The sequence below is a fragment of the Lates calcarifer genome, linkage group LG7_2 (genome assembly GCF_001640805.2).
Source record: "Lates calcarifer isolate ASB-BC8 linkage group LG7_2, TLL_Latcal_v3, whole genome shotgun sequence".
Lineage (NCBI taxonomy): Eukaryota > Metazoa > Chordata > Actinopteri > Centropomidae > Lates > Lates calcarifer.
This window is the reverse complement of record NC_066854.1, coordinates 4,110,474-4,137,325: the sequence shown is the minus strand read 5'-3', so window position 1 is coordinate 4,137,325 and position 26,852 is coordinate 4,110,474. Positions and strand designations below refer to the sequence as shown.

The following is a 26,852-nucleotide window of genomic DNA, read 5'->3' as shown; positions in this document are numbered from 1 at the left end:
GTATGTACCATAGCTATGCAATTCTCTCATCAGGGTGTCTTCTATTTTTCTGCCCTAACATCCCCCTGTTTCTTTTTAACCCAAACCAGTATTAAAATGTGCCAAAAAGCTAAAACACTGGATAAGTTTTTAGCATCTGATGCCTAATTGATTTTACCTGACAGATACGGTAACTCATTGTACATTTGAATGCTTAGTTTTTGATATTGTCTTGATTTGATTAAAATAAATGTTGACCTTTTCTTTGACCTTTACATGCAGCTCCCCCCAATCACTTTCCAACAAAATAACCAGCAAGCAAAAAGAAAACTCTCCAACAGCAAAGAAAGTTATAGTGGGTTTAGGCTTTTAAAACAGCAAGCTTATAATCTCATCAAGTCACGAGGGGCGTCTGGGAAGCCACTGAACTAGAACAAGGAGTCAAGCGAGTCACTGGGGGGCCCCTCCATAATCTCAACCCAGCCGAGAGGCCTCATTAGGGGGCAAACATAGGTTGAGCTGAGGTGGGACGTTGTTGAATTAGCCGCAACAAGGTTCAAATGTCTCAGGTGAGTCTTAACAATTTCACAGAGCTGCCCTCATCTTTTTGTTTTACCTCCCTCTTTCTCACACTGAGAGCATGGATCAGCAAGAGCTTTAATGATTTCTGCAAAAGTGCTGCTCAAGTGGGTTTATATGGAAATGGAGAGCGCAGAATATCAAAGCATGACTCTGGAGCTTGGTCCACTGAGTTGAATCACTGTATAATGAGTTAATGCACTGCAGTTCAAGCAGGGTAGTGATGAACTATTTTCTCTTTACTCTCATATACTTCAAACAGGCTTGAACAAGTATCCTCTGATAACCAAGGAGGAATACAACTGGCTTGCTCAGCAACCTCTGAATGCTTGGTTTGCACTCTTTCAGACAATGAGGGCATTTGTCTGTCAAAAACACAGTTTTGTGCTTTTTGACACATAGAAAAGAGATGAAATTTCATATTTTTGCAGGTGAGATGAACATATTTTTTCATATCTTGTGTGACAAACCCAGTAAAGTTTATTTTTTCTCTTTTTTAGAAGTAGAAGTTGAGTTTTGCTCACTGTTTTGATTCTCTTGAGAAAGCTCCAGTATTTGCACAAATTTTTGCCCCTGTACCCCTCTAATTTAGCAATAATCACTCTGATCTGAGTTCATCTACTCCAGCCTAACTGATGGGAGAAAGCATGTGTTTGCCACTGTGCATAAATCATCTCACTGGCTCCAATAAATAAGCCTGCCATTGGTCCAACCACACTCAAAATTCCTCAAGCACTCCTCCTGCCCACACAAGAGCCACTGCCGCGAAGATGGCAGTTTGCCTGAGAAAGTAAATTCTTCACTTTCCAAACAGGGGCCAAATAAGGACTGAAGCTCAAACAGCCCCTTTGGAGGGATTTATACCATCGGCTGGGTTTCTGTTTTACTTGGACGGCTAATAAATCCGCTGAGCGCTGTGATGGTGGAGAGCGTGTTCCTTTCCCGCTTTGACATTTTGACATAATGTCAAGTTTGTAACGCGCCATGTTTGACTGGGTGGCAGTGTGTTGCTGGCAGGAGCGCACTGGCAGCGTCAAGTGATGCCGTCAATGGTTAAATAATATCTGATGTAGAATTTAAAAGGAGAGTTAAATCAAGGAGTAGTAAGATAATGGCAAAATAAATGACTCATGCAAAATGCTGCCAAAAAAGAAAACTGCGTGGGAAAGTTTCACCAATAAAACGCTATCTATCATTTATAAAAGAGTCAGTTATTCAAGCTCATGATTCAATTTCCTTTAAAACAGAGAATACGCTCTGTAAACATGTAATTTTGTTAAGGGTTGAAGCTACTTTGTGGATATTTAGAACCAAACCCTATGAAACATGCCTTTCAGTCTGGGTTGGACCACGAAGGTCTAACTGCTGTCTGAGTGCTGGGCTGTTCAACCCAAACAGGATGGAGAGGGGTTGGTGTATACACAGAAAGTCAAAATAATTGTTTTTGTAAAGCAGAACACACTGCCCACCAGCTGTTTCCATTGGTATCCATCAACACCTGGTATCACAAGACAAACAGGGTCTTCCCACAGCATGAAAACCATCCTGTGATGTTTGTACCACTGGATAACAAACACCCCATTGAAACCCTTTGGCAACATGATATCTACCAAGCGACAAGTTCCTGGACTTCTTGTGAAGAATCCACCATCTAAATCTTGTGGATAACACATGAAGGGGTTATATTTTTTGGCATGAGAACAAAATCACTTCCACATGCACATAAATACGCATAAAAATCGGCCAACAGGCATAAGTGTCTGCTTCTACAATAAATGGTTCAGACAAAATATACCACAACCTACAAAAGGTTATTTACAATGAGATTCATCATAGTGGATTGCCTTCTTATTTCAACAAATTTGATCACCAGTGAGCTCAGATTTGCGTCCAGGCACTGACATTATTTCACCTCGAAAACCAACATGCCGATGTTGGGTTTGAGGCCCACAGGAACTTCATCAAGTGGACGTGCAACAGGCCAAAGACCATGCATCATTGAGGAAGCAGCTATTTGATCATGGTCAAGCCACATTGAGTGGTAAGTGGGCTCTGGCTTGGCTGCTTCACCACTTGTATGGTTACAACCAAATCACTGTGAGCTACAGACGACAAAATACCCCATTAAACAAAGAAATGATGAATATCAGATGTGCAATTGTGGCTCACTTTGGACACAGGTTGAAAACCTCCAAATTTGAAAGCCCGCCTTGGAGTTTAATGCAAGAGGGGCATGATTGCATTTCATAAATGTTAGGTCATTTAAATGGGGTTTGAATCATGGGAGAGGTCTAACATTTGGCACAGGTTTAAAACCATAGCTCACCTGATTTGCAAAATCTTTGGTTTCCACTTGTGGGAAACAGTTACATTTGTGAAAAACACTTCAAAGGCCAGGCTTCTATGGAAGTTGAAAACAAGCATGTTTTCATCATTACTGGATGGAGTCGATGTTGGACGGTGCTGATGGGTCTGTTCCGGACAGTGTTTGCCTATCAGTTCCTGCTTAATTAGGGGTGGCTACAGGATGCTTACTCTTATTTGACCACTAATAGCACAGTTAACGCCAAGCCAAAATCAATGGTATACAGACAAAATAATACAATACAGAATAGGCTTACTAGAACACAAGATGTTCAAAAGGCTTCATAAACACTCTTTTGCTGCAATTACTTCTGTAAAAGCCTCAATTTATGCTTCTCTCTGCACTTTTCTTACAAGTGTAAATCTGAAAAAGACTGTTTGTGTTGGCTTGTATTAAAGTTTCCTTTTAATCTAAACTTGCTCTTTGTTTTCCTCTTCAGTCTGTCACTTATTGACAGAAATAAGTTAGTGGGTAGGCCCAGTCTCTACTAATTCAGGCTTGGCCTCCTGTGTGGTTGCATGTTAAATGCCATCCTCCCTGGTCACTACTGCTTTTATAACACTTCCCAGTACATACTTTGGAGCTGACGCAGCTGGAGGATCTTGTACTTTTCACAGTTTACCAGCCACACTCTCTGTTTGTGTGCTCTTCTCCTGAAGCCGGCAGTGTACTATCTTAAAATTAAATCTGGGGGGAAAAAAAAAAAAAAAGTGTTGCGTGACATGAAAAAACAAACTTCATATCTGTGCAAACATGTGAGAGGAATTTTTATTTGGCAATCAAAGTTCAAAGTTATCTTCTATGAACCTTTCTGCAATTTATGATATTTTTTCTCTCAACATTTCTTATAAGGATGCCAAGGTTTCACTTCTCTGATGTGTCAAAAGATGAACTGCCCAGAGGGAGACTAGTTATGTTATTGAGGAATGGGAGAGACAGATGGAAGAGACAAATAGTTCAAGAGGGATAGATCTACAGGGAAAGCAGCCATTCCAGAGCATCACTCTTAGAGAACATCTTCATGTTATGAGGCACAAGGGAGACATGAGTTAGGGCTCCTCTGGCATTTAAAGAGGGTTTCTGGACAAGGTGGAGAAAGTGGTAGAGCATTTCCCCTAGAGACTTATGACCAGTTTAAAAAGTGTGATGCCAGGGCAAGAGCTTCAGATTCAAGGTTATGTAATGTCTTCAAATGAAATTCAGAAAGTGCTCAAGAAAAATGTGTTGTGAAAAGTGTTTAATTTTAGTACGGTAATGAAACTGCATTCCTTTCTGTTGTTTTGGCTCTTTAGTGGGAGACAGGACATACAAGCCTTGTGACCTCTTGACCATTCATGTTTAACTACCATCCTTGTGTTAGCTCAAGGTCAGAGGTGAATGATTGCCATCATCAGTCTGCATCCTCTCTCAAAGATGTCAGGAAGAAAAAGTGTGAGAACAGGTGAAGGGAAAGCAAAGGCAGCGCAAAGGAAAATAAGAAAAAAATAAAATAAAAAGACATTTCCTGCAAACATCCTACATGACCAACTGCTCTACTTTATCTCTTGTAATGCCAAAACAGATGCAGGTTACGCTGAGAGGGAAAACACGTGTTTGCCTGCTGTGTTGACCAGTTGCTCCCCGTCTCTCTATGACTCTGCCGCCACAAATCATTACTCGTCGGGTCATGAAAAGGCTCCCGAGCCTCAAACAGCAACTCAAATGAACTCTGTCTGTCCCACTCCCGTGGGAGCAACATTCCCATGAGTGTGTGGTGAACTAGCCTACATCTAAAACATGTAGAGAAAAGCATTTTCAGCTGAAATGACATCCAAAAATCCCCATTTGTTGTAGCTACTACAACTCAAGCTCTAACAGCCTTTTTATGAGCACAAAATTCAGTTTGAGGTCTTCCTTCTGAGGACCCATTTTAAGCCATGAAAGAATGCAAAGAATTGGACATTTAAGAAACTTACTCAACACTGCCAGCTACCAAAGACACACATGGAATATAGAGTAAAAAAACACACTATGAATCTGAAAATCTACTCTTACCTGCACACTGGTGCCACTTTTTCTCACGCTCTCTCCTCTCTCTCCCTCTGCCTTGTTTCTACCTCTGCATTCTCCCTGCCTTCAGACCCCCCTCCAGGAGAGAAAGAGGGCAAGAGAGGGAGTACCAAATACAGACTCTTTCCTCCTCCTCCTCCACCTCTCTCACTCAAAACAACAGCAGTAATCCCAAACGCGTGCCAGAGAGCTACTGAACTCGATTCTGTGTAAATATGTGCGCGCATGTAGATGTCTGTGCAGCCTCTGGACTGGACCAGGATACAGTCTTTATACTGCTGGCTTTGGTTCCTCCTGTTAACTGCCAAGAAGTTTTGAAACACGCTATATAAGGCCAAGAAAGTGGCTTGGGGCTCCTTACGATTCCGGTACCCAAAACGAGAGAGCAAAAGCCATCCGGGGGCAGACAGTAACTGTATCCCTCTGTATCCCTCCCTCTGCTAACCCGCTCTCTCTGTCTGTTTCCCTCTCTCTCTCTTTCTCCTGCCTTCTTTTCCTCATAGCCTTCTCTGTAGCTGTTGACACATGCTTGACAGAGAGAGTGAGAGGGAGAAAGAATAACCTTTCTGTTCTTGTTTCTACACTACAAAAACCCTGCGGCTCATACTGTATTTGTCAAAAATAAATTCTAATGTTGACTTGTTCTGGGTCCCACAGACTGTACTGCTATATGTGTAACTAATAACTGCATAATTTTTTTCCAATTATTTCCTGTCAAATATTGTTTTTCTTTCTTTCTGACCTTACTGAAACACAAATTCATAGAAAAGTATTGAAGTGGTAACTCTTTCTTTGGCCACAAACTGGGTTTGCACATTTGATGAAGGTGACAAAATACAGCAATGGCCACAAGCCATTGTTATTATAACAAAGATAATGAAATAATGAGGAATTATTTCATGTCTGTGTCTCGTGTGAATGTAAAGTTACCTTAATCAGTGACATTATTTATGTTTGGGGTTAATTAGACCTTAGAGAGGTTTAAGATCTTGTTTGACCTCAAACAAACTGTCTGTATCTGAGTTGGAGTACAGTTGCATATCTATACAGTAGTTTTACCTCCTGACTGCTGCTATCCATAAGAAGAGCACACATGCACATTGACTCAAGACCAAAAATCTGAGGTCAACTGAAAATTCCCTGGGATCCCTCCTTTCTAAAGCACTAGGGAGGAAAATATTTGCCAACATCCCGTTGGGTTTTGGGCACTTGGGGTGAACTTAGCTCTTGACCTCCAGACCAGGACTGAGGTAAATTGGGCCATCAGTCATCTGCTAGCACCCGATTATTAGGCCGCCCGTATGGTTTGTCTGCCAGTGCTATCTCCTGACTACCGCACTGCATCTATACCGCTGAAGGGCGTCACTATGGAGACGTGCTGTGATGGCTCTTTGATGTGACGTGTTTGCGTCGGGGAAACAGACTTGCCTCTGTGAAGGGCTGCTGAGGAATGAGGAGGCTTGGCTCTCGCAAATGTGTGTGCGTGTGTATGCACACACGTGTGTCTCATAATTTTTTCTCTCCCCTTCCCTCACCCTCTACCTCTCTCTCTTGTTCTACCTTTTTCACTTTCATGCTTGGATGGTTAGTCTCTTTTCCATGCCAACATTCTTGAACGCTCCTCATCCCTGCTTCTATGCACGTCTTACTGGGTTTTTGGTTTTGCTCCATGCACTTTCTCCTTTTGGAAGATAAAACAGACAAAAAAGGAGAACCTTAGAAGGAAAAAAGTCTCTACAACACTATTAAAAAGGAGTCACGGAAGACTGGTGTAAATTTAGTAACTAAAATCACACTTACTCATCATTTTAAACAGAGTAACATAAATAGTCCAAAGTTTTACAGTGGGTGATAAAATGGGGTTGCACCCGTGCCTCTTGTATTATTAAAGAGCCTCAGAGTTGCATTTCATTGAGCATGTCATTTGCCAGAGGTCTAATTAAAGGTCTCTCCCAGTTTTCACACATCCACACATGTTAGGATGTGGATTAAAATGTTAGGGGTGCCAGGATTAAAAGACAGACCTCAAAACAATTGACCTCCAAATTCTGCACTGGGGGAGGTCCAGATTTTTTCAAGTCAGGCTTAGTTGAGTTTGGAATGTGCATGAGTGGACTCAGAGACAAACAAATCGGCTTTAAAGTCAGTTTATAATGGTAAAAACAGTATGTTGTTACAGGTGCAGGCCCTGAGTTTTCTGATATCAGGGCATCCTTCCTTTCTCTAAAATGCTTAGCTGTTCCTTGCACATCAGTGTTATGTAAGTAGCGAGTGAACTCAGGCTGACAGACCGGGATTTCAGGCTATTAAAGATGAAACACGACCATCTCAGTCTGCTCACAGCAATAATATCCCCTGGATTTTCTTTTGTGTGACAAAGGAACTATTAGATCTTCTAAAAATAGACATTCAGCATGTGACTGGATTTGCTGGATCTGCTTCACAGCGATTTAAAACAAGGGTGCACTCTCAAAGTTTCAGGCTCTTAACAGGTTTCTAGTGTTTTTCTTTTTATTTTCAAAATAAATAATGAGGTGAAATAACCAAATGCCTTGCCATGCCACTGGTTGGCACACTAGAGAATGCATACAAGGCTAACAGTATGATGCTTGCAGAAGAAACTACTCTTTACCTCAGAGTTTGTGAAGTATGAATGCATCAACAGGACTATGTCTCTTTCGTTTTTAATGTTTCTCACACCCTCTGTTCTTGAAGTGCAACTGTGACTCACTTCCTAGTCGTCCTGTTTCACTCCTGCTGCTGCTCCGACATCTGTGAGCATCTACAACTACAGGAAGCTGAAGCTGATTACAAGAGCACTTTGTTCGGCTCCAGCTGACTGCAGCGATAAGTAAACAAGTCGTGAGATTTTTAAATATACTCGCTGAGTAAAAACTTGCCAGTGCTAAAAACACTGAGTGTTGTGACAGGGTGGTAGCAGTTAGAAACAGTGTCTAAATCCAAGAAACAAATCTTGGCTTAAGGTCAGACAGTCCAGGTCTTGCCTGCTGACCTTCACTAGTATTTTTAGAACAGAATAAAACTGTTCTGGCATCATAACAACAACAACAGCAACAATTCTTGCTTTTGGTCTTGTAAGACCACTGAAGAAACTGCTTGAGACAAATCCAGCTACCAGTAGACTGGACAATAGATGAATGACGAGAGCAACACCTAGTGCACTTTTACAAGTGATTTTGGAGTTTTGGGGCAGTACTGAGTTATGTACAGATATACTGATTCCTCACAGTGTTCCAGACTTGACTCTTGAAGCAAAATCTAAGCTTGCATGATGCAGAATGTTTTGTAAGACTAGGAAGAACAGAAATACCTTAACAGCACAGTCACATTTTAACTTTCATCTATCTGTCTTGTGGGAGAGGTAGAGTTGCAGCAGCAACACATATGGCATGTCCAACAGGACCACATAAACACAAACATGTAAACAGCGACTTATAAAACGAAGCCAGGGCAAGGCTTAAGCACTCCCCAACACTGTTGTTTACATGAGGAATATTCAAACTTCTTGTGCTCTCATTCGTCTTGTCCAACCTCTTCCCATCATTCCTCTCTGGCCCTACCTTTCCCTGCCAAACCTCGCCTGTGTCTTCCAACCCGAACAGCACAAACCACTGCAGCGGCATTCCAGGAGGCTCCTCCAAGACATGGCAGGGATAAATCATAAGGAATAATGAGGGCTTGTTTCCATGGCGGGTGAGAGAGAACAGAGCGCTTACAGACGCTGTGCTATCCAGTCAACACAAGAAAACAGACATACTTGCACACATGGATAACGATGGTATGCGATTGGGTGGATTTGTTTGCATATTTCTGATGCAATAGTGCCAGACTGAATCCTGAATCCAGGCAGTGGGAGTGTGCTGATCTACATGTGACCCTTAAGGAGTTTACCCATAAAGGAGTAGGAAACAACCATCACATATAGGCAAGGGTTAAGGTTGCCATGGTGATGACTTGGATACATACTGTACAAGTCAGCAACAAACTGGTCCACACACACACACTACTGACCTGGAGATAAACTGCAGGTGAGAAGCTTTGAGTGTAACAGTATAGTTTGTTACAAGGAGCTGTGCAGGACCCCTGCAAAGAGTCCCAAGATAAATTTGAGAGGGTCACTGAACATCTCTGCAAGTCTCTAAAAAAATCCCACAAAAGAATCAGTCTGAGAGAGAAAAAAATGCACACCAACCTGCCACAGTAAAGCAGTTTCATATTTTGTTTTACAACTTAGCAAAAATGGCCTATGGCTATCAAATACTGTGAATATAAAATAATCAATGTTGGACAAATTAACACTTATTCATAGTTAGTTCAACAATAGATCAAATGATTTTGTCTGTCTTTGGAATAATTAAATTATGACACAAATTCCCATTCATCTAATCTATTACACCAAAATGTCCTAGCATGGCTGAAGCCCCAGAGAACCCACAGCTTGGGAGTCAGGTATGAGGACCCAACACACCAGTCTCCTCTCTAACAGAGAAGCCTCTGTCTCCAGCCCACAACTTGGGTGTCCAGCCAGATTTCAGGCAGTATCCCAGCCACAACACCCCTGTCCCAACAAGCCTCCACCTAAACACAGACACCCATAACAAGCACATGGAAGTCACCAAAGTCTGTCTCCTATACGCTGCGGGACAAGAACGCATCTGTCGCTGTGCTAGGGCGTTCTCAGGGCTCCAATAACAGACGTTCACACAGAGATGGCTGCGGCTGGACAGAAAGGAAAACAGAAACTGAAGGGTAGCCAGAAACGATTAGCCATTCTTCATCAAGGCACATTACTGGACATTTGTCTTTTGGATGTTCTGCAAAGACATTTTCATAAGCTTTAAAAGTTAATGATGGAACCGCATGTGGTTATTTTCAAAGTTTAGCAGAATGAGGCTGAGAAGGGAAACACATCACTAATCGTTCCACTGACAACAAGATTACAGGGACACTGGCAAAGTATTTTATGGACTTAAAAGTGCAACAAGTCAGATTCTTTGACTGCCCAATTGAAAATGAACATCATACCACATCTCTGATCCAGAAACTCACTTTCCATCTGATCACAAGACATTTATGTCCTCAATTTAATTAAGCAAATGAACAAGACGCTTGACAGTCACCTTGAGGTGCCAGAGGCCGTATCTGTTGTTGCAGTTACCAACACTCACCAACAGATGTCAGTAAATGGCACTAAATGCTTGTTTATGCCAAAACCTCAGAATACTCCTTACCATTTCTATGTACGATATTACATCTCAGACTGCAGCCACTCCACTGATGTCATTTTTGTTTGGTAAAATTTAAATTGAAGCTGTAGTCAAGAACACACTTGTATGAATAAACTAAACCACTTTTTCTTCAGTCAGGTTAAAGACACTGAATCTGATAAATATTAGAATCTGCCTTGAAAAAAGCATGTGTAAGTCTTCCAGCACAAATTCTGACCTCATTAACTACTTTCTATTACTTCTGTCCATCCTGAAGCACAGTAACATGATTTAATGACGTGAAGCATATGTAGACATGAGTAAAAAACCTAAAGTCATTAAGTGATAATGTCTCACATCATATGTTAAAAACATTTACCTTCATCACACCCTCATTAAAACCACAAAAAGCTCTATTAAGATGCCATGAAAACACAGAGACGCAGCATAAAATGTAATAACATTACCATCAAAACATTCAAACAATTGTCTTTAATGTCCTTGTTACTGTAAAGCATAAAAAGGGAAGTTGCGGCAGCTTGAAATAATAAACACATAAAATGAAATCAGTGCAGCGCGGCAGTTATCTTCACGTCTGGCGAACTGCAAACCGCTGGCGACAAGCTCATTGTGTTTCATGACAAATTTACTGTTCAAGGTCAGCAAGGAGTCAGCTGAAGAAAGCATCGCCAACTGCCTAAATCCACACTTGTATTTGCACAAAGACTGTACTTTTCCACGCTTTTACGGCCCAAAACAATCCTGTTTATTTTTATTCAAGGGTCATTTGATTGGATAAATCCAACATAAATGTTTGGTCCCAAGTAAACCAATTTTGGGATTAGCACATTAGCAAATAAGGATTAGAGAATATGCGCCAGTACTCTAATTTTTAACCAAATTCACAATTTCCCTCTGCTGCTTTCAACATTATCAATTATCAGTCCTTCCCCACATTTTCTCATCTTAGACACACACACCTCTTATTCCTCCTCCTTCAAGACATTTCCTGCCCAATGTCTGTCACCACCAGAATGAATGACTCATGTTTCTGGCTATCCTGATTATTCCCCCAATTGCCACCACAAATGGCTTTGCCTGGTTTTAGAGGTATTTGGCAGTTTTTCCCTCAGATGTTTTGGGAACACACAGCTTTTGTTCCTATAGTAATATTCGGGTAGAGGTGGCTTTGGGGATGTTTTTTGGAGGAAAGGGAGAGGAAATAAGAATCGGGGCGAAGAGAGGAAAAGAGCAGAGAGACGTTTCAACATTTTTCCCCACCAGTCACAACTAAAACCACTAAGAATAGTCTTGTTACGCTTTTCCCCTCCGCCCTTTTCCTCCCTTCACTCCGTTATTCATTCCTCCCTTCCTTCCTTTTCATTTACTCTCCCCGTACATTCTTCCCCTTTCCACTGCAGATTGGGATCAAATGTGGTGAGTGTGACTGTGAAGAGGTGGAAATGTGGAATATGTGATTTGATGACCCACATGGCTTCACTTCCTCTCATGAAGGTCTCACATTGTTGTTTTCAGGATTTTGTTTTTAAACATCCTGAGTATGAACAACACTCCTTGCAACTTTTTTTTTGCAAATATGTATTGCAGAAGTATTGTAGTTGGCGAACAGCACTAACTTGGTTGACAAGATAAAACCACTCAGCTGGGTTTGTTATGTAAGACCAAAAGCTGCAAACTTGCATAATTAGAAGAGTTTTAGCGATTGCTTGATGAGGAGGTTCAACCAAGCCACACCAACAATGCCCAGGAGTTCAATGAGACTATGAGATTATGCTGAAGCAAAACCTGAGCAAAGGTTTTGTTTTCCTTGTCAGAGCCCTTTATGTATGTGCCAACACAGTACTGTCACTGAAATGAATGAGAGGGCAGTATTTATTCACAGTCCTAATGTCTGCCTGGATATGAAAATGCTTAGTTAAACACCTGTGTCTTAAATGAATATTTCTAAGAAAAAATATGCACTTACCTAAAGTTTAAAATTTCTACCATATGTGATGTTATCTCTCTTTCTGTTTGATTTTATAGAATACTAAAAAGACTTGTGTGAATTGATGAATATGAGTGTGAGCTTGCATTTAAGTATGAAGTATCCTGTCTTGATGTGCACATACTGGTATATGTTGCTTATGTAATAATAAGTAGTAATAATTCCCAAATAAAAAGCAATAAAAGATGTTCAGTGTCTTACCTTTACTTCACATTTTTTATGGCAGGACAACCGGCACGCTGAAAGAAAAGAGAGAGCGCCATTTAAACAGACAAGTGTAGACAGAAGCTTAATGTCACTGAGCAGCAAAAATACACACAACTGCACACAATCTCCACATGAGAGTGCACGAGTAAGAATAAACATCTGTTTTTTAAGTGAAGTGCTCAGAGAGAAGAATGTATGTTGATGTTTGATGTGTCTGTCAAAGCTGATCATTGCTGCTGAGTGTAATGTGTGATGCTAACATGCTGTGGTGCTGCCCCCAAGTGGCTATGTAAAGCAAACATTCAAACATCCATTCTTTAATTTGTTTGTATTTCACTTTTTGACTCAGACACTTATTTAAGAGCTTTAGATAGAGATGTTTAAATAGTAAAAAAAAAACCAGAAATAATAAGCCAAATTCAGCTGTTAAAATAAGCTACACAAACTATGTGGATGCTTCTTATATAAGGTTTAAGTATGAGCATGAGTATGAGTTAAATATTTATATCACCATGAGAAACAGAGACAGAGTGAGTACGTCGACCTCCAGGCATGAAATGATCATGTTTTGATGTCTGGGCAGGTACGACCCTTGACCCTCCACACCTGCTGTCAACCTAGGTGGTCCCCAGGTGGTGTGTGTGTAAATGTGTTTCTGATGTGTGAGCAGAACTAGTGAACAAGAGGAAAGTGACTGGGTGCTGGGCAGCTAGAGGGGTGGTCTGGGCGGTCTTAAGGAGAAGGGGACTGTTAGAAAAACACTCTTTGGTTCATTAAGATAAACCTGAGTAATGGTGATAAATGGATTACTTGGTCATTTTGTGTGTGCAGTACTGATTGGTAATTATATGGAGATGGTCTTAAGTTAATAATTGTCTGTCCAGTCAGAGAGACAGCTGTCCAAACCAGTGTAAAAGTGTTCAATTAACTCTGATAGACATTTAACACTTTGGAGTAAACTGAGGTATCTGTAACGTCTACAGCTCAGTGGTCCGAAACTAGCTCCTCACATTTACAAAAGGTAGTGTGACAAAATAATCTTAACTCAGGCTGAATATACAAGATTTTTTTTCCAACAAATGTCTGTGCACCTTCTATATAAATTCCAGGATTTCAGACATTAAATGCATCATTACATCCTTAAAAATACTTTAATGATATTACTGTGATATTATTTCATTCTTCTGTTTGTGCAAATGACTGCCCATGTTTCATTATAACCTCCATTAAAATTTTCTTTGCAGTGCATCCTGGAAACATGGAGCCGATCCCTGCAGGTACCAGAGGGAATCATTATCATCACCGTTAATGAGTCCCACTCTTCCAAAGGTGGTATAAACATAATCTCAAACTGGTTCATTTCAAAGAAGGAAAACATACAAAGGCCAAGTAAATAACCCAGAAACATACATGCATATATCTGACATATTTGACACATTGCAGGTGACTGTGTTTGGAGGGATACAAACAGCTCAGGTTGATCTACACACAAGATCAAAGCAAAGGTGATAAATACTTTTGGCTGCATGTTGAACGTCTGAATATTAACTGCTCAACACTGTCTCTTCTGTTATTGTCAGTGGTAATTACAAATATCTTTATTTCAACAATTTACTAACATTGTCTCCACAGTACCTTGTAAACATGGCTTGCTGCTGGAAGTATTCTACATGTTTTGTGCATTATTTTTATATACAAAATGCACAGCACAACACATTTTCATTTTGTGCACATTCACATCCTAGTGGAAAGTTAAATGAGAAGAATGCAGCCACTTTCTGTCTGTTAAATACAAAGGCTACAAACAGCAGCCCACTATCTTAGCACAAAGACTGTAAACAGGGGGAAACAGCTAGCCTTGTTTAATCTGTACAAAAGCCATAGTTTACAACACTTTTTTGTTTATTTGGTTGTTTCATGGGTGATTATGCGTTGGACCATTTCTCGGCTGGGAGTTTCTGATGATTGCCTGGCAACTGGTCCAAGAACTAGTTCAGCAAATAGCCCATGTAAAGTGGAGAACAAACATGCTGTGATTCCCCAAATGTTGAAATATTCCTTTAAGAGGGTCGAAGGTGCCAACAGTAAATCAGAAGAAGGTGCAGATAACAACACAATCTCAGCTAGTTAGAGCATGTATGCACACATCTGTACGAACATGCAGCACATTGTCTAATTGTCACATCTTATCTATTGGCCACAAGCCCTCAAGCAACATGGCCTTTTCATGGGGCACCTAGCAAGACTTAAATGGTAACTGTAAAGGACAGGAAGGATGCTCAGAGGAACATGTGTCCAGATGTTTTGCCTCTGACCATACACCACAGTGAATGCTCCTATTTAACAGCACTGAAAAATCATTTCTGCTGACGTTTGTGCACATACAGCTACCATAGGACTTAAGGAGGCAGTTTTGGGCTTTTAGCTGAATGACTAAAATTTACCATTTGGCAAGGAGAGCTTAATGCACCCTCTTGCATTTTAACAGAGGATGAATGAACAAAAGAGGGATGAAAGGGAAAGTAATTCTCCTATGCGCCCCTTTGCAGTCTCTTTCCTTTGTTTCCCATGTCTATTTCCCAATCCCTCTATACCCCAATTCCTTTCTATTCTGCCTCATTCTACCCCCCACCACCCCTCACCCATCTCTCCCCCTTTTCCCTCTTATCTAGGCTAATGCAGCAGCAGCAGCCATGCTAATTTTAACAGCAAATCCTCAGCCAAAGCCCTATACAGGGCCCGCTCTCCTACTGGCGGGCTTCTGTGTGTTTGTCAGCTCTGCCTCTACTAAAGACGCTGTGTTTGTAGTTCAAAAGGAAAGAAAGCGAGAGGGAGTGGAAGTGTGTAAAGAGAGATGGAGGGAGAAAAGAAGGAGGAAGGGAGAGAAAATATGAGGCTGCCCGAGAGTCCTCTAACGTTAATTTCCCCTGGACTTTTCTTGGAGTGACAATAAAACCTTTAGTTCTTCTAAAATTAGAATCGAAAACATGTGACTGGATTGTGGAGGAAGAAGTGGTGGAGGCTGGGGCTTACAGGGAAAGAGGGGAAAGAAACCAAAGATGAAACAGCAGACACATACTCACATACATACATACTAAATATACCTATATAATATATATAGAAAGAAAAACAGGCAAGATGTACACACTGCGTGAGAGACTGTGAGAGACAAATGTAAAATACATGTGGTATTTGAAAGGACAAAAATATGTAAACCTAAATTAAAGTTAAAATTAAAGTGAATAGCAGTGGTTTAACCTATAGGGTTTCTGAAGACTTTACCTTGTGTTGTGGTGGATATTTTTGTTACATAAAACAAGTGCTGTTTGAGATTAAAATTCACAATTTCATGTGCAGGGACGTGGCTTAACTTAGCATGAGAACTGGAGGCTAATGTAGCTCTGTCCAGTGAAATATAACCTACCAACAAAACTAAAACTCACTGTACATGAACAGAAATGAATAACTGTGATTTTAGTTTTGGAACTTTCATGTTTTTTTTTACTAAAATGACTCAAGAAAAATACGCTGATCTAATATTTAAAATGTTATTCAGGTCTTGAATCCACAACCCAATGCTGGTAGCAGCTGTGGAGAGTTTTCAAGTTTGATGCAGGTGTATCAACATATATTTTATGTTGAATGCCTGCTGAGAATGCCTTTTTAAATGTTCTCTATAGCAGTTCTCATTCATTCCTTTGGGAGAACATATCTATGAATGAATCCCAGCCCTGGAATTTAACCCGGCCACTGTCCGGTCGCAAATTAAACATTTCAACTCAACATCCCAGACGCTCACCTTTGCAGATGAGGCCCTCTTTGGTGATGGCCTGCTTGCATATATCACAGCTCTTGGCCTTCTTGAATGGCTTCAGCTTGAAGGTGTGTGTGTGGACGCCCTCCAGTTCGTCGGGCTGAGGGGAAGAAGAGGAAGGAAGAGAGAGAAAGAGAGATCAGGAGTGAAGTGGTTGAACTGATGCCAGCAGGTCCACAGCCAATGGAAACACATTTGGTATTCAGCAGTGATATATTCGTCTATGGCTGCACATGGGGGGGTTGATCTCAGTCTTTGATGGCATTTGGTTTCAGTTGACCAGTTCACTTGTGTCTTTGTTATGCTGAGTGTTTTTCTTTTACTTTTTTCCACTTTGGCTGAGATTACCTCTTTCCTCATACGTGAGAAAATGAACAATTCTCTTCCAGGCTTTGTACATGTAGTACTTACTGTTACTATACGTTAAAATTTTTAAAGTACTTTCTTCAGGGTAAAATACTGACAACTGTTTTATATCATTGTACAGTAAATATCTTTGGGTTTTGGACTGTCAAGATGTCACCATGGGCTCTGAGAGACTGTTACAAACATTTTTCTACTACTTTCTGACTTCTGACAAAAAAACTGATTGATATCAAAAATAACTTGTGGTTTGATAAATGGATAATCATTAAGTGGAACCACATGAAAACCATCAAAAGCAATGTTTCAGAGCTCAGTCTATAGAAAAAGTGACAATATGGCAAAATGATTGGCACATAAACATCATATTATCATGTTGTTCTACCACACAATATAGTTTTTGTGTTATTTAACAAAAGAGACATTCATTTGCATGGTCACACACTTTCAAAACTGACATTACTTGGGTGTCACATTATTGCAAATACATGCACACACACCGACAGACACACACACTGACATAGTCCACCCACCAGCAGAGGATGTTTTCACTTTGAAGTTCTCTAATTAAATGACTAATTAATGATGAAGAGGAGAGAGAGAGAAAAAGCCTCACAGCAGCCAACAACCTCAAAAACTCCAGGAATGATGTATGCCTGTGTGTGTGTATACAACTGTGTATGTGTGTCTGTGTGAGTGAGTGTATGTACTGTACTCTATGTATGTGTGTGTGTTTTGGGGATGGGTGGGTGGGAGGGGGGGTTGCTGGAACATTTTTCAGAGCAGCCTGAGGACACAGCAGCTCTAGAAACTGCACCAAAACCTGAGCAGAGCAGTGAAGAGTGAAAAGCACACAGTTTTTGTCTCCTTAAAGATATTAAAATACAGGGAGGGACGATGACGATGATGCTGATGAGGGTGGGACTGCAGTTGATGTGTGCATGCTGCTCGCTGGCAGGATAACAAGGAGGATCCTTTGTGAAATTTGTTCCTGACATGTAAAGACACTTTCAAAGCATCACTGTGTTGAAATGTGATTTTCCTTCCAAACAGCTGAACATTACTCAGTGATGATTTGATCAGTTTAACCTGGAGCAGACAAAATGCAGCCAAAAATACAGTAACTGGGTCACTAATATTCCATTTGAAGGTGCCTTAACTCTAAAGCAGCTAAATCTGACACTAAATGTTTGAGAGCTCCATAAATATGACTCAAAATGACGCATGTGGTCATCTTTTCAGTCATTTGTGTTACAGTTTTCAGTGTGGTGAAGCAGTTTCCTTCCCACTCACTCAGACTACATGTGAGTTAATCAGGTTTTGTATTATTATACAAGGCTGTCTGGATTAGTTTGACACTCTTTACCCAATCTGAAGGTCAAATTCATTAAAAAAGACAACAAGGTCTGGTTTCTTGTCTAGTCGCTCAAAGTCAGGCCAAGTAGAACAAACACCCTCCTGGATTCCCCCTATACCCCTCTCCTGAGCTCTCTTTTCCCACCATCCCTCTATCTGAACACCCTCCTCAGTGAGTCATAATGATGATGTCATTTCCTTTGTGTATTTGTGCAGCTGGGCCAGTCTGGGTTGGGCTCCACTGGACTGTAAATCATGGTGCTCTTTATAGAAGACAGTGTTTTATAGACACCTTGTTCCAACTATCACCTAGAAAGAATGAGCAGACGAGTCCCTCTAGGAATAATTAACGCTACTTTAACCAATCCAACGAATTATCAGTGAGTGCTTCCAATTATGTCCTGTTCCTGCAACATTTCTCAACAGAAGAATGCTTGTAAACTCTTTCCCATTAAAATCCACTGCTGAGCAAAGGTGAGACGAATCAAATGTCAGTGTACGCGCAGAACATTTCCTTCACCAATTTAAATCTCAGAAAGCCATTTCTAATCAGATATACATATCTAGAGCCAAAGTATCATCCACTCTCCCATGTAGCCTCCATATAATATACATTAGTATGTCTAGGTCCATGGGTTTTTTCATGAGGTTTTTTAACTAGCTAACCATCTTACCAATAATTTCTACAGTTATAATTGAGCTTATGTTGCAACAGTTCATTTCAGAACATATTCAGAAAAGCAAAATTCAGTAATGTCTGATGATAATAATGACAAAAACTTCCATCCAGTTGTAAAGTTACTTAATGCAGCACTTTTATCCAAAGTTCTGCCTCTAATTCACCCATTCACACACACAGGTGATGGTAGATCTACACTGCGAAGTAGCTGAGCCACAGCCTACTACTACTAATACTGTTTGCACTTCAGTAACTAATCTTAATCACTGCTACTACAACTAGAACTAGAGACTCTAGGTGTGATGAGGCTCACTGATGAAACAGAGTGAGTTGTGTAATCCATTGCTTGGCTGTGTTTGAGCTCATTTTCTGGTTGCTCTCTGAAGCTCTCCATCGCCTTTTTTTCTCTTCATGTGCCGCAGTCAATTTGGCTCAAAGCTTTTATAAAAGTGTATTTCTCAGCGTTTTCCGCTCCCCTATCTCCCTAAATCTTAATGGCTTTTGTCACACTGTGACACGCTTGCTATAAGCTCCAGAGAGGAATCATGGCTGACCTTGGCTGCGCAGGGCCAGACACAGCGTATTACAACAGGTAGCTTCAAACAAACAATATGCTACAGGCATGCTGATAATTCCCTGTAAAAAAGTTAATTAAAAACCACTTTTCCATCCACGTCATTAATGACCTGGTTCTTTCATGAGTGCGTTGATGTATTGACCAGCAGCTCAGGTTGAAACAGGCAAACCACAGACACTTCTTCCAAATACAATTTCATTAAAGTGAGGGATGTAATCTGAGCTGACCGATATCCATCATGATTACTGGAGGACTGCTGAGATAGACAAATTAAAAAGGACGATGCATGACAGTGCAAAAGGAAAATGAAGACATATAACATAGAAATATTTTTTTTTATTTCCCAATCACTGAAAGTGCTAAAAATCCTTGTGATGAGCCATATATAAGATACTGACAGTTTATTTTACTTCTGTCTTAATAGCTTTTTATCTGCTGCTGCTAGACAAGCATGCCATTGTCATCTAATTTAGTATTCATTAATATTTTTTTCCTTAGACAAGTGGAAACATCTGGCAGTGGAGTAAGAAATATTTATTACTTGGGAAAGTTCAATTGTGTTCAAATTTATATATCTTTATTTACTGAAAAGAAAAATTGGCCTGAATCTGAAATCTGAAAAAAGATTTTCAGACTTATCCTGAGGCTACATAACCAATAAGATGGACATTTTTTGCAGTGTGGGCTTGGCTGGGTTTATAAATAGTGGTTGAAGCACCTTGGTGCCACTCTGCAGCCTCGATGTTAAAGATGACCTGGCAGAAAGCCGCCGGTTAAACCAATCAGACGCAGCCAGCTGTGTCACAGGCAGGTGCCATGGTTACCTGGCTGCCACGGCAACTTGGGTCATCGTGTCCCGTCAAACAATGATGGATGAGGTAGGATTAAAAAAAGGAGAGGGAAAACATACAACCACAAGTTTGCACACAGACACACACACACACACACACACACACACACACACACACACACACACACACACAGGCCCACAGTGAGTATCGCCACAACAGGAGTGCAAATGGTTCTTGGATGGCTGCCATGTAGCATCTGGGATTCAAACTTTTTTTTTTTTTTCAGAGAAAGAGGGAGAAGGGCCTCAGCAGTTTAAATGGCAGGTAATCAACAAAGAGAAAGAGACAGATCATACTCAGACCTTGTCTTCTACAGTGGAAATGACCCTCATAGTTTCATCAGCTCTCACATACTGGATCCAATTTTCTGAAAAACTTTTCGCAGAGTAAAGATGTTACTAAAGCTCAAAATTAGGCATGTAATCAGAAAACCAATCCACTAATGAACACCATCAGTTTCTTAACCATCCATGACAGACTTCCCCGATGTTGAAGAAAAGGCTAGAAGAACATCCAGGATGAAAATTATCTGAAACTTTTTAACCACAATCTCTGTTGTCAACTAACAAGTTTTTCCAAAATCATCATCTACTGCTGATGTGGGATTGTTAGGAAGAAATGTGAGCATGTAGATGAAATATAAAAAGATGCCATCTGTACTGAGTATCTTTATCAGTACAGTGTGGTGTATTATGAAGAAAGCCATGCTGACATCCTCATCAATGTTCGCCAAGATTTTTTCTTTTTTCAAAATAATACATCATGCATTATCAGCTGTAACCATTAAAGCTGTCAAAATCAGAAAATTTACAATCATGGAAAGTTGGAGTCACTTGGGTGTTGACCTTTAATGAAAGCTGTGTTGTTGTTTTTTTGACTCCTAAAAAGCTGAAATTTCAACGTCAGTGGTGCACATCTGAGAAGAGTCATCCACAAGACAAGCCAGTACAGAAAACTGAAAAATCACAAGCCCTGTCCTTGGTGTCGCGTTAGAAGGAGACTCCCAGGAGAGGCCAGAGAGAGAAAATGGAGAGGAGAGTTATGTAGAGAGACAGAAAGAGAAGTACAGCAAGAGAGGGGAAGGGAAATGGATGTGTATGGAGAAAAAACGGGGGATAAAGGGATAGAGTGTGCAGTCTAAGAGCCAAGGATGGATGAGGAGAGAAGGTGTTTTCTGAGTGTGTGTGTGTGTATACGTGTGTGTCCAGGCATATAGACAGCAGGTCCAGTAAATCAAGGCTCTGCTCCTCTCCCCCAGTTGCACTTAGCTAATGAAAAGCATCACTACGCTACCTCGACCGCAACCCCACTTAAAGCCAAGACGTGGGAGTAGGAGGGAAGCGAAAGGAAGGGGGGTGGGGGCAACTCTCTCAAAGGCACCGCTCTGTCCTTCTGCTCAGAGATGACACATGAACACAAATTAGTCCTGGCACATACAAATGATCATAAAAGAAATGTGTATCCAGTCACGCATGTACTCTAAGGACACATACTCATTGATACACAGACTAATGATAAATGGTTTGGAGAATACCAATAATTTTATAACTGCTTATGTTTAGACAACGTTTAACATTTGACAAGTTCAGCTTTACTTAAAAACTCGTATTTAGGGAAAAGCATGATTATATTCCTCAAACTAAGGCACTGAAAAAAGTATTACAAAAATAAGGGTATTGTACCTGCCCTATTTTAAAAATTTCATATGACACCTGGGAAATAAGGTATATATATATATATATATATATATATATATATATATATATTATCACAGAGTTTGAAAAGCTCTAAGGTAAAATTTTTGGCTGACTTTTGTCTAAGTGTTTCAATTTAGCTTCAGTGGCTAGCTGGCAGCTTTCCACATTTCAATTACTTGAAGAAGCTAAAATCAATATTTTTATATTTACAATTGATGACATTACTACCTGTATGACAGGAGTTGCTCAGTAGTATCAAACCCACAGAGACAGAGCTAAAAATTAACCTGTTGTCGTTGCCAAGATTGTTCATTTGACATGAGCTTCAAGTAAGTGCTGACTCAGTCTTTTATAAGAATTAACAAAACTGTTGGAAAATTTTAGCATAATGACATCATGTATTCTTCATATTGCTCATTTCTAAACAACAGTCCAATGTGGCAACATTTTTCATCTACATTTAAAGGCTTTTACCCAAAGCGACGTACAAGTGAGGGATAACACTTAAGCTTCAGAATAGCAGGATTCTAATTTGCATGCCACCCAGTCTACAACAACATATTTGACTGCTAAAAGTAAAATTCCTCTAAAGCTACACACACACATACAAATATTCACCATACCCACCCTGTCAAGAGAATGGAGTCTCAGTATAAGGGTAAATGTTTGTAGTCAGGACCTCCTGTTTATGCCAGGTGCATTTTTAGCAGCTACATCTGGGACTATGGCCCAGACATTCAAATTCACACTCACACACTCTCTCTCTCATACACATACATCAGCACAAACGTCTAGCTTCGGTCTCATATGTATGGCCAACATGCTTCTTCTAATGTAAAACTCCACATGTGGTTCCATTTATAGCTCAGTTAGAGGAAAGTCTTTCTGCATGAATTGGAAGTATGGTTTAAAAACACAAAGAGGGGCATGTTGGAGTAAAGATGTACAGTATCACTTTGCATAATGATGTCATTTGACACAAACTCTGTGGCCCATTAATTGTTCAGTCCCATAATGTGCAATAACTGTCTCATAGGAAGGAACAGTGCAATAAATATAGGTCTTTGGAGATTTAAGTTAGAAGCTGAAGACAGTTTTTTTTGCATAAATTGTAGCAGAAGGATCACATATTCTTTATTTCTCCTGAAAACATTTTAGGGATGTATTTGATGGCAAAGGAGTCCTAAAAGCTACAGTAAATATTCCTTTACAGATAAAGACTTTCCTCAGTTTAAGATATACTATGTGTGAAAGAAAGTGAGGCAGTGACCTAACGAGGTGAATGGTTTTCTGAATGACTGACTACCTGGCTGATGGATGAGGAGATGAAGAGAGGGAGCGAATGAGTCACTCGGGAAAAAAAGGACAAAGAAAAAGAATGCCAAGACAACACTGGACGACATGACTCAATGAAGTCAAGCATGAGGAACAGGCCCCACAGAAACTAACAGACGGGGTAAAAGAGAAAAGTCCTGCACCCCCCCGAGATGAAAAAGCAGAGCCACACCTGCTTTCAATTTCCACCAAATTGAAATTCTGTCAGGAACAATGGGCGCCTTTGTGAGACAGAGAGAGGGAAAGAAAACAAGAATGAGAAACACATAAGGAAAGGAAACGAGCACCAGGATGATATTTGTAATATCTGTATACGCCTGAGTGTGTCAACATTTCCATGGTTCATACATTCTCCTATTCTAAAAAGCAAGTGTCACAAATAGATGAAAATAATGGCATGTGATGGACTTCAACTTTAAACATGTTCGTCTTACCTCAATTTGTTTGGGCAGAAAACTTTAAGGTGTCACATTTAATATCATATAATGCACAAACATACACAAAAAGAAGAGAGCAGCTCCACAGTGAAAAATAGGAGCGTACAGGCCTCATCCTGATTAAAGAGCACTCCAGTGATTTGGTATTGCACTTCCATAAAGGTGGCTAACTCTCAGGAGACAGATTTAAAAAGAGGCTCAGAGGAGAGGCCGAGGTATCCTCAACTTTAGCCCTTAGTATGGTTCAAACTCAGAAAAAGCTGCATCCTACATTTTCCATAATGCTAGCATCTTTACATCAACGAGTTACCCTATAATGACAGAAGTGTGTTGGACAAAAGTAGTCCTCAGATTGTCTATGTCTACATCAGACTTCTTTTACATTTCAGTGAACTTTGTAAGACTCTGCGTCACCTCGCTGTAAACTCTGCTCTCATTGGCAGCCTGCACTCTTGAACCCTCTCTGAATCTGTGATCTCAACACACAGATGGCATATCAAACGGCTGAAATTAGCAGAGTGGCTAAGATCAGCCTGCAAGACGATTTAGATGAAACTGCACTGCCAAATCATGTCTGTCTCACCAGCTTTAAAAATCAGGGATCCTAAAATTCTTCATCTCAAGGACCCTGAAATTAAACAATGACTCCCAGGTTGATTGAGGTGCCGTCCCATGGCCCTACATTTCTGAATATTTTTACAATAGATGGGAAAATAACAGGCAGAAGAGTGAAATCTCTTATCAGGATAGTCATTATTCTGGTTATAACCCCCGAGGGGCCTTCTTCACTGTGATTATGGGTACATCAGTGATTGGCAGAACAGAAGTACCCATAATAATAGTAAAACATGGCGAGCAGGCTGTTGCTGTACAATCCATAGGCAGAGTTTGGAACAATCAGTCAGATTTTTTACAATGTCAAGGCACTGATACAACATATTTTCTTCCCTTTCTTCATCCATACATCATGGGAGTATGGATCAGTGTACAAGAACATATACGAGTTCAGGATGTTTTATTTATGCCGCTGAATGAAGCCGATCCCAGTGGTGCGACACTGTGGGCCGGTTGCCAGATCGTAGTAGATTCCTCTGCCGAGCATCAGCAAACTGAGAACCGCTGCGTGTGTGTATCTGTAGCTACCTAACTGCTAATGTTTGTGTGTGATGTTATGTAGATGCATCAAATCAACGTATAAACACGTACATTTGAGCGGTACGTGAGGGTGCAGCTGTTATACTGTTTGCACGAATGTGCGATATGATCAATACCAGATGCAGACAGAGAGACACAAAGATCAATGAGCTGTGATCATGAAGTCTAGGCCGCTTATGATCATTACTCAGCTGCTAATGAACTTAGAATGCCATGTTTGCTAATGAGCTTGCCTCTCTTTGAGTCCATCTCAGGAAGAACAAAAACACAGAGTACAGGACAAAAACACAACAGAGACGCAGCTTTGAAATGTAGATTGTAAACAGGTCTGTGTTCCCTGGTGTGACATGTTAATACACAGCTTTATGTGTGCAGGTGTGTGGTTGTGTTCACATGCATACATTGCACCGTCTCTAATATTCCTTCAGTTTGCAGCTTCCTGCTCATTCTGCTAATCATTGTTATGGTAAGCCATAAAGATGGACTAAATAACAGGAACACCCATGACAATTTAGAAGCACTGGTTCAGTTGATTAATTGATTAGACTGATTAGATCATTCATTAGACTAAAGATCGATAAAATATAAATATATTAACTAAGAACTTTGTTAACAATTACCATTAACTTCCATTTTTCTGTTTTGTGCAGCCTTAAGTCTTTCAATTACTTTTCGATACCATTTCCAGCTTAAAAGTTTTTGATGTTTGAATGATCTACAGACAGATCTATAGCATCATAGGCAGTAACTACTAAACTTAGTGGGCAGGGATCCAGACTCGGGTATGAGAAGTGGGGGCAGAGCAGTGCACAGTGCCCAGGGGAAGTGTGCTGAAGCTGGGTCACGGGCTGACTGGTGGTGGCCTGGGGGCCTGCAGGGAGGCGTCCGGTCACATCGCATATAAATCACCTGGTCACAGATACACAGAGCATTGTTTAGCCAGAGTGATGGCTGCACTCTCAGGGGACAGTCTGATTCTCCAAGATACAGTACCACACGCCATGCACGCATATACACACACATTCACTGATTAGAAAAACGAGATCATGGAGGAAGCTCCAGTGAGAGCTGGAGGGACCTCTTGGCTGCGGACAGACAGCCTGTGTGGCAGCTGAAGAGGACATGAGGTCCCATTGGAGGCTGTAAAACCAAAACTGGGTCTGAGTGCAGTTTTGTGTCATTTGGAGATGGACATCATCATCACAACCACAAATATCACCATTTTTATTACATGCTGGAAAAAATGAACTTCTCTTTTTTTTAAAACCACACTTACAACACTCACACATTAAGTAGAGGAAGTTTAGACAGTGCTTACTGCAGAGGGTCACAACCTCAAAAACAGCAGTCACTGATGAAGCCACATGAGAGTAGTTGACCCTTTAAATTGTCCAGTGCTTCAAAAATAGCCCATTAATTGGATTTATACTAGAGAATGGTCTCTAATGTTTTCTGTTCTTATTTTTACAGAAACAGAGAAATGGCCCTCTCTGTTCTTGTAGGAAAAATGCCTTGCTGCTTGTCTCAAGTAACTTCTTTCACAAAGAAAGTGATATCCAAATGAAATTAATCTATAGCACTTCAGTAACATGGCACAATTTCTAAATTTGACTGTCAAAATAACACATTTCCAGGACGAATTTTATAGGTTTAGAGATATAGCACATATTTGTCGCACATGTTGTTTTCTAAAATTACCAAATCCAAGTTCATTCTGATCTAGCGCTGGTGCTTTCAATGTACAGTATATGGACAATGATGGTGCCATTGCTGCGAGAGAGATTCATTACTCAGACGAATCTCCTTACCCAACACAAGCTAATCGCCAGACTTGGCTAGCAGATACACTCTTAAAAACAGCTTTCCTAATACACACCGCCAGGCCACACACATACAGTACAAACACTCACACAGACACGTCACACACTCATACACAGGGTGACACAAACAGAGGCGTGGCAGGCAGTAACAGTCCAATCAAAGCCCGATTGATTTTCAGAGCTCTTGGGGGATTCTGTTCAGTCAATAAGGGACTCTGTTAGACAACTGAAGACATGATGGATCTACCATACGTCTTGGCTTACAGTGTTTCAGCTGCCTTGTACTAAACTACGAAACAGAATAAAAGAGAAGTTATTTTCGAGCAGCCTTAAAATCATGGCAAATGTATTAT

General features: G+C 40.5%; 1 protein-coding gene across 10 annotated transcripts in view; it reads right to left on the bottom strand.

The window, feature by feature from the left end:
* tns1a (tensin 1a) overlaps window positions 1–26,852 on the bottom strand; it is a 94,977-nt gene that overhangs the window by 47,034 nt on the left and 21,091 nt on the right. For 8 of the 10 annotated variants that reach the window (XM_018661010.2, XM_018661009.2, XM_018661014.2 and 5 more), the window contains 2 exons: window positions 16,215–16,329; window positions 12,410–12,447 (listed from right to left, as the gene is read on the bottom strand). In XM_018661010.2, coding sequence (XP_018516526.1) covers window positions 12,410–12,447; window positions 16,215–16,329 — 153 coding nt within the window. Of the gene's footprint in view, window positions 1–3,499; window positions 3,627–4,957; window positions 5,436–12,409; window positions 12,448–16,214; window positions 16,330–26,852 lie in introns of those variants that run through there. The other 2 variants (XM_018661020.2, XM_051065888.1) reach the window with 2 other exon arrangements.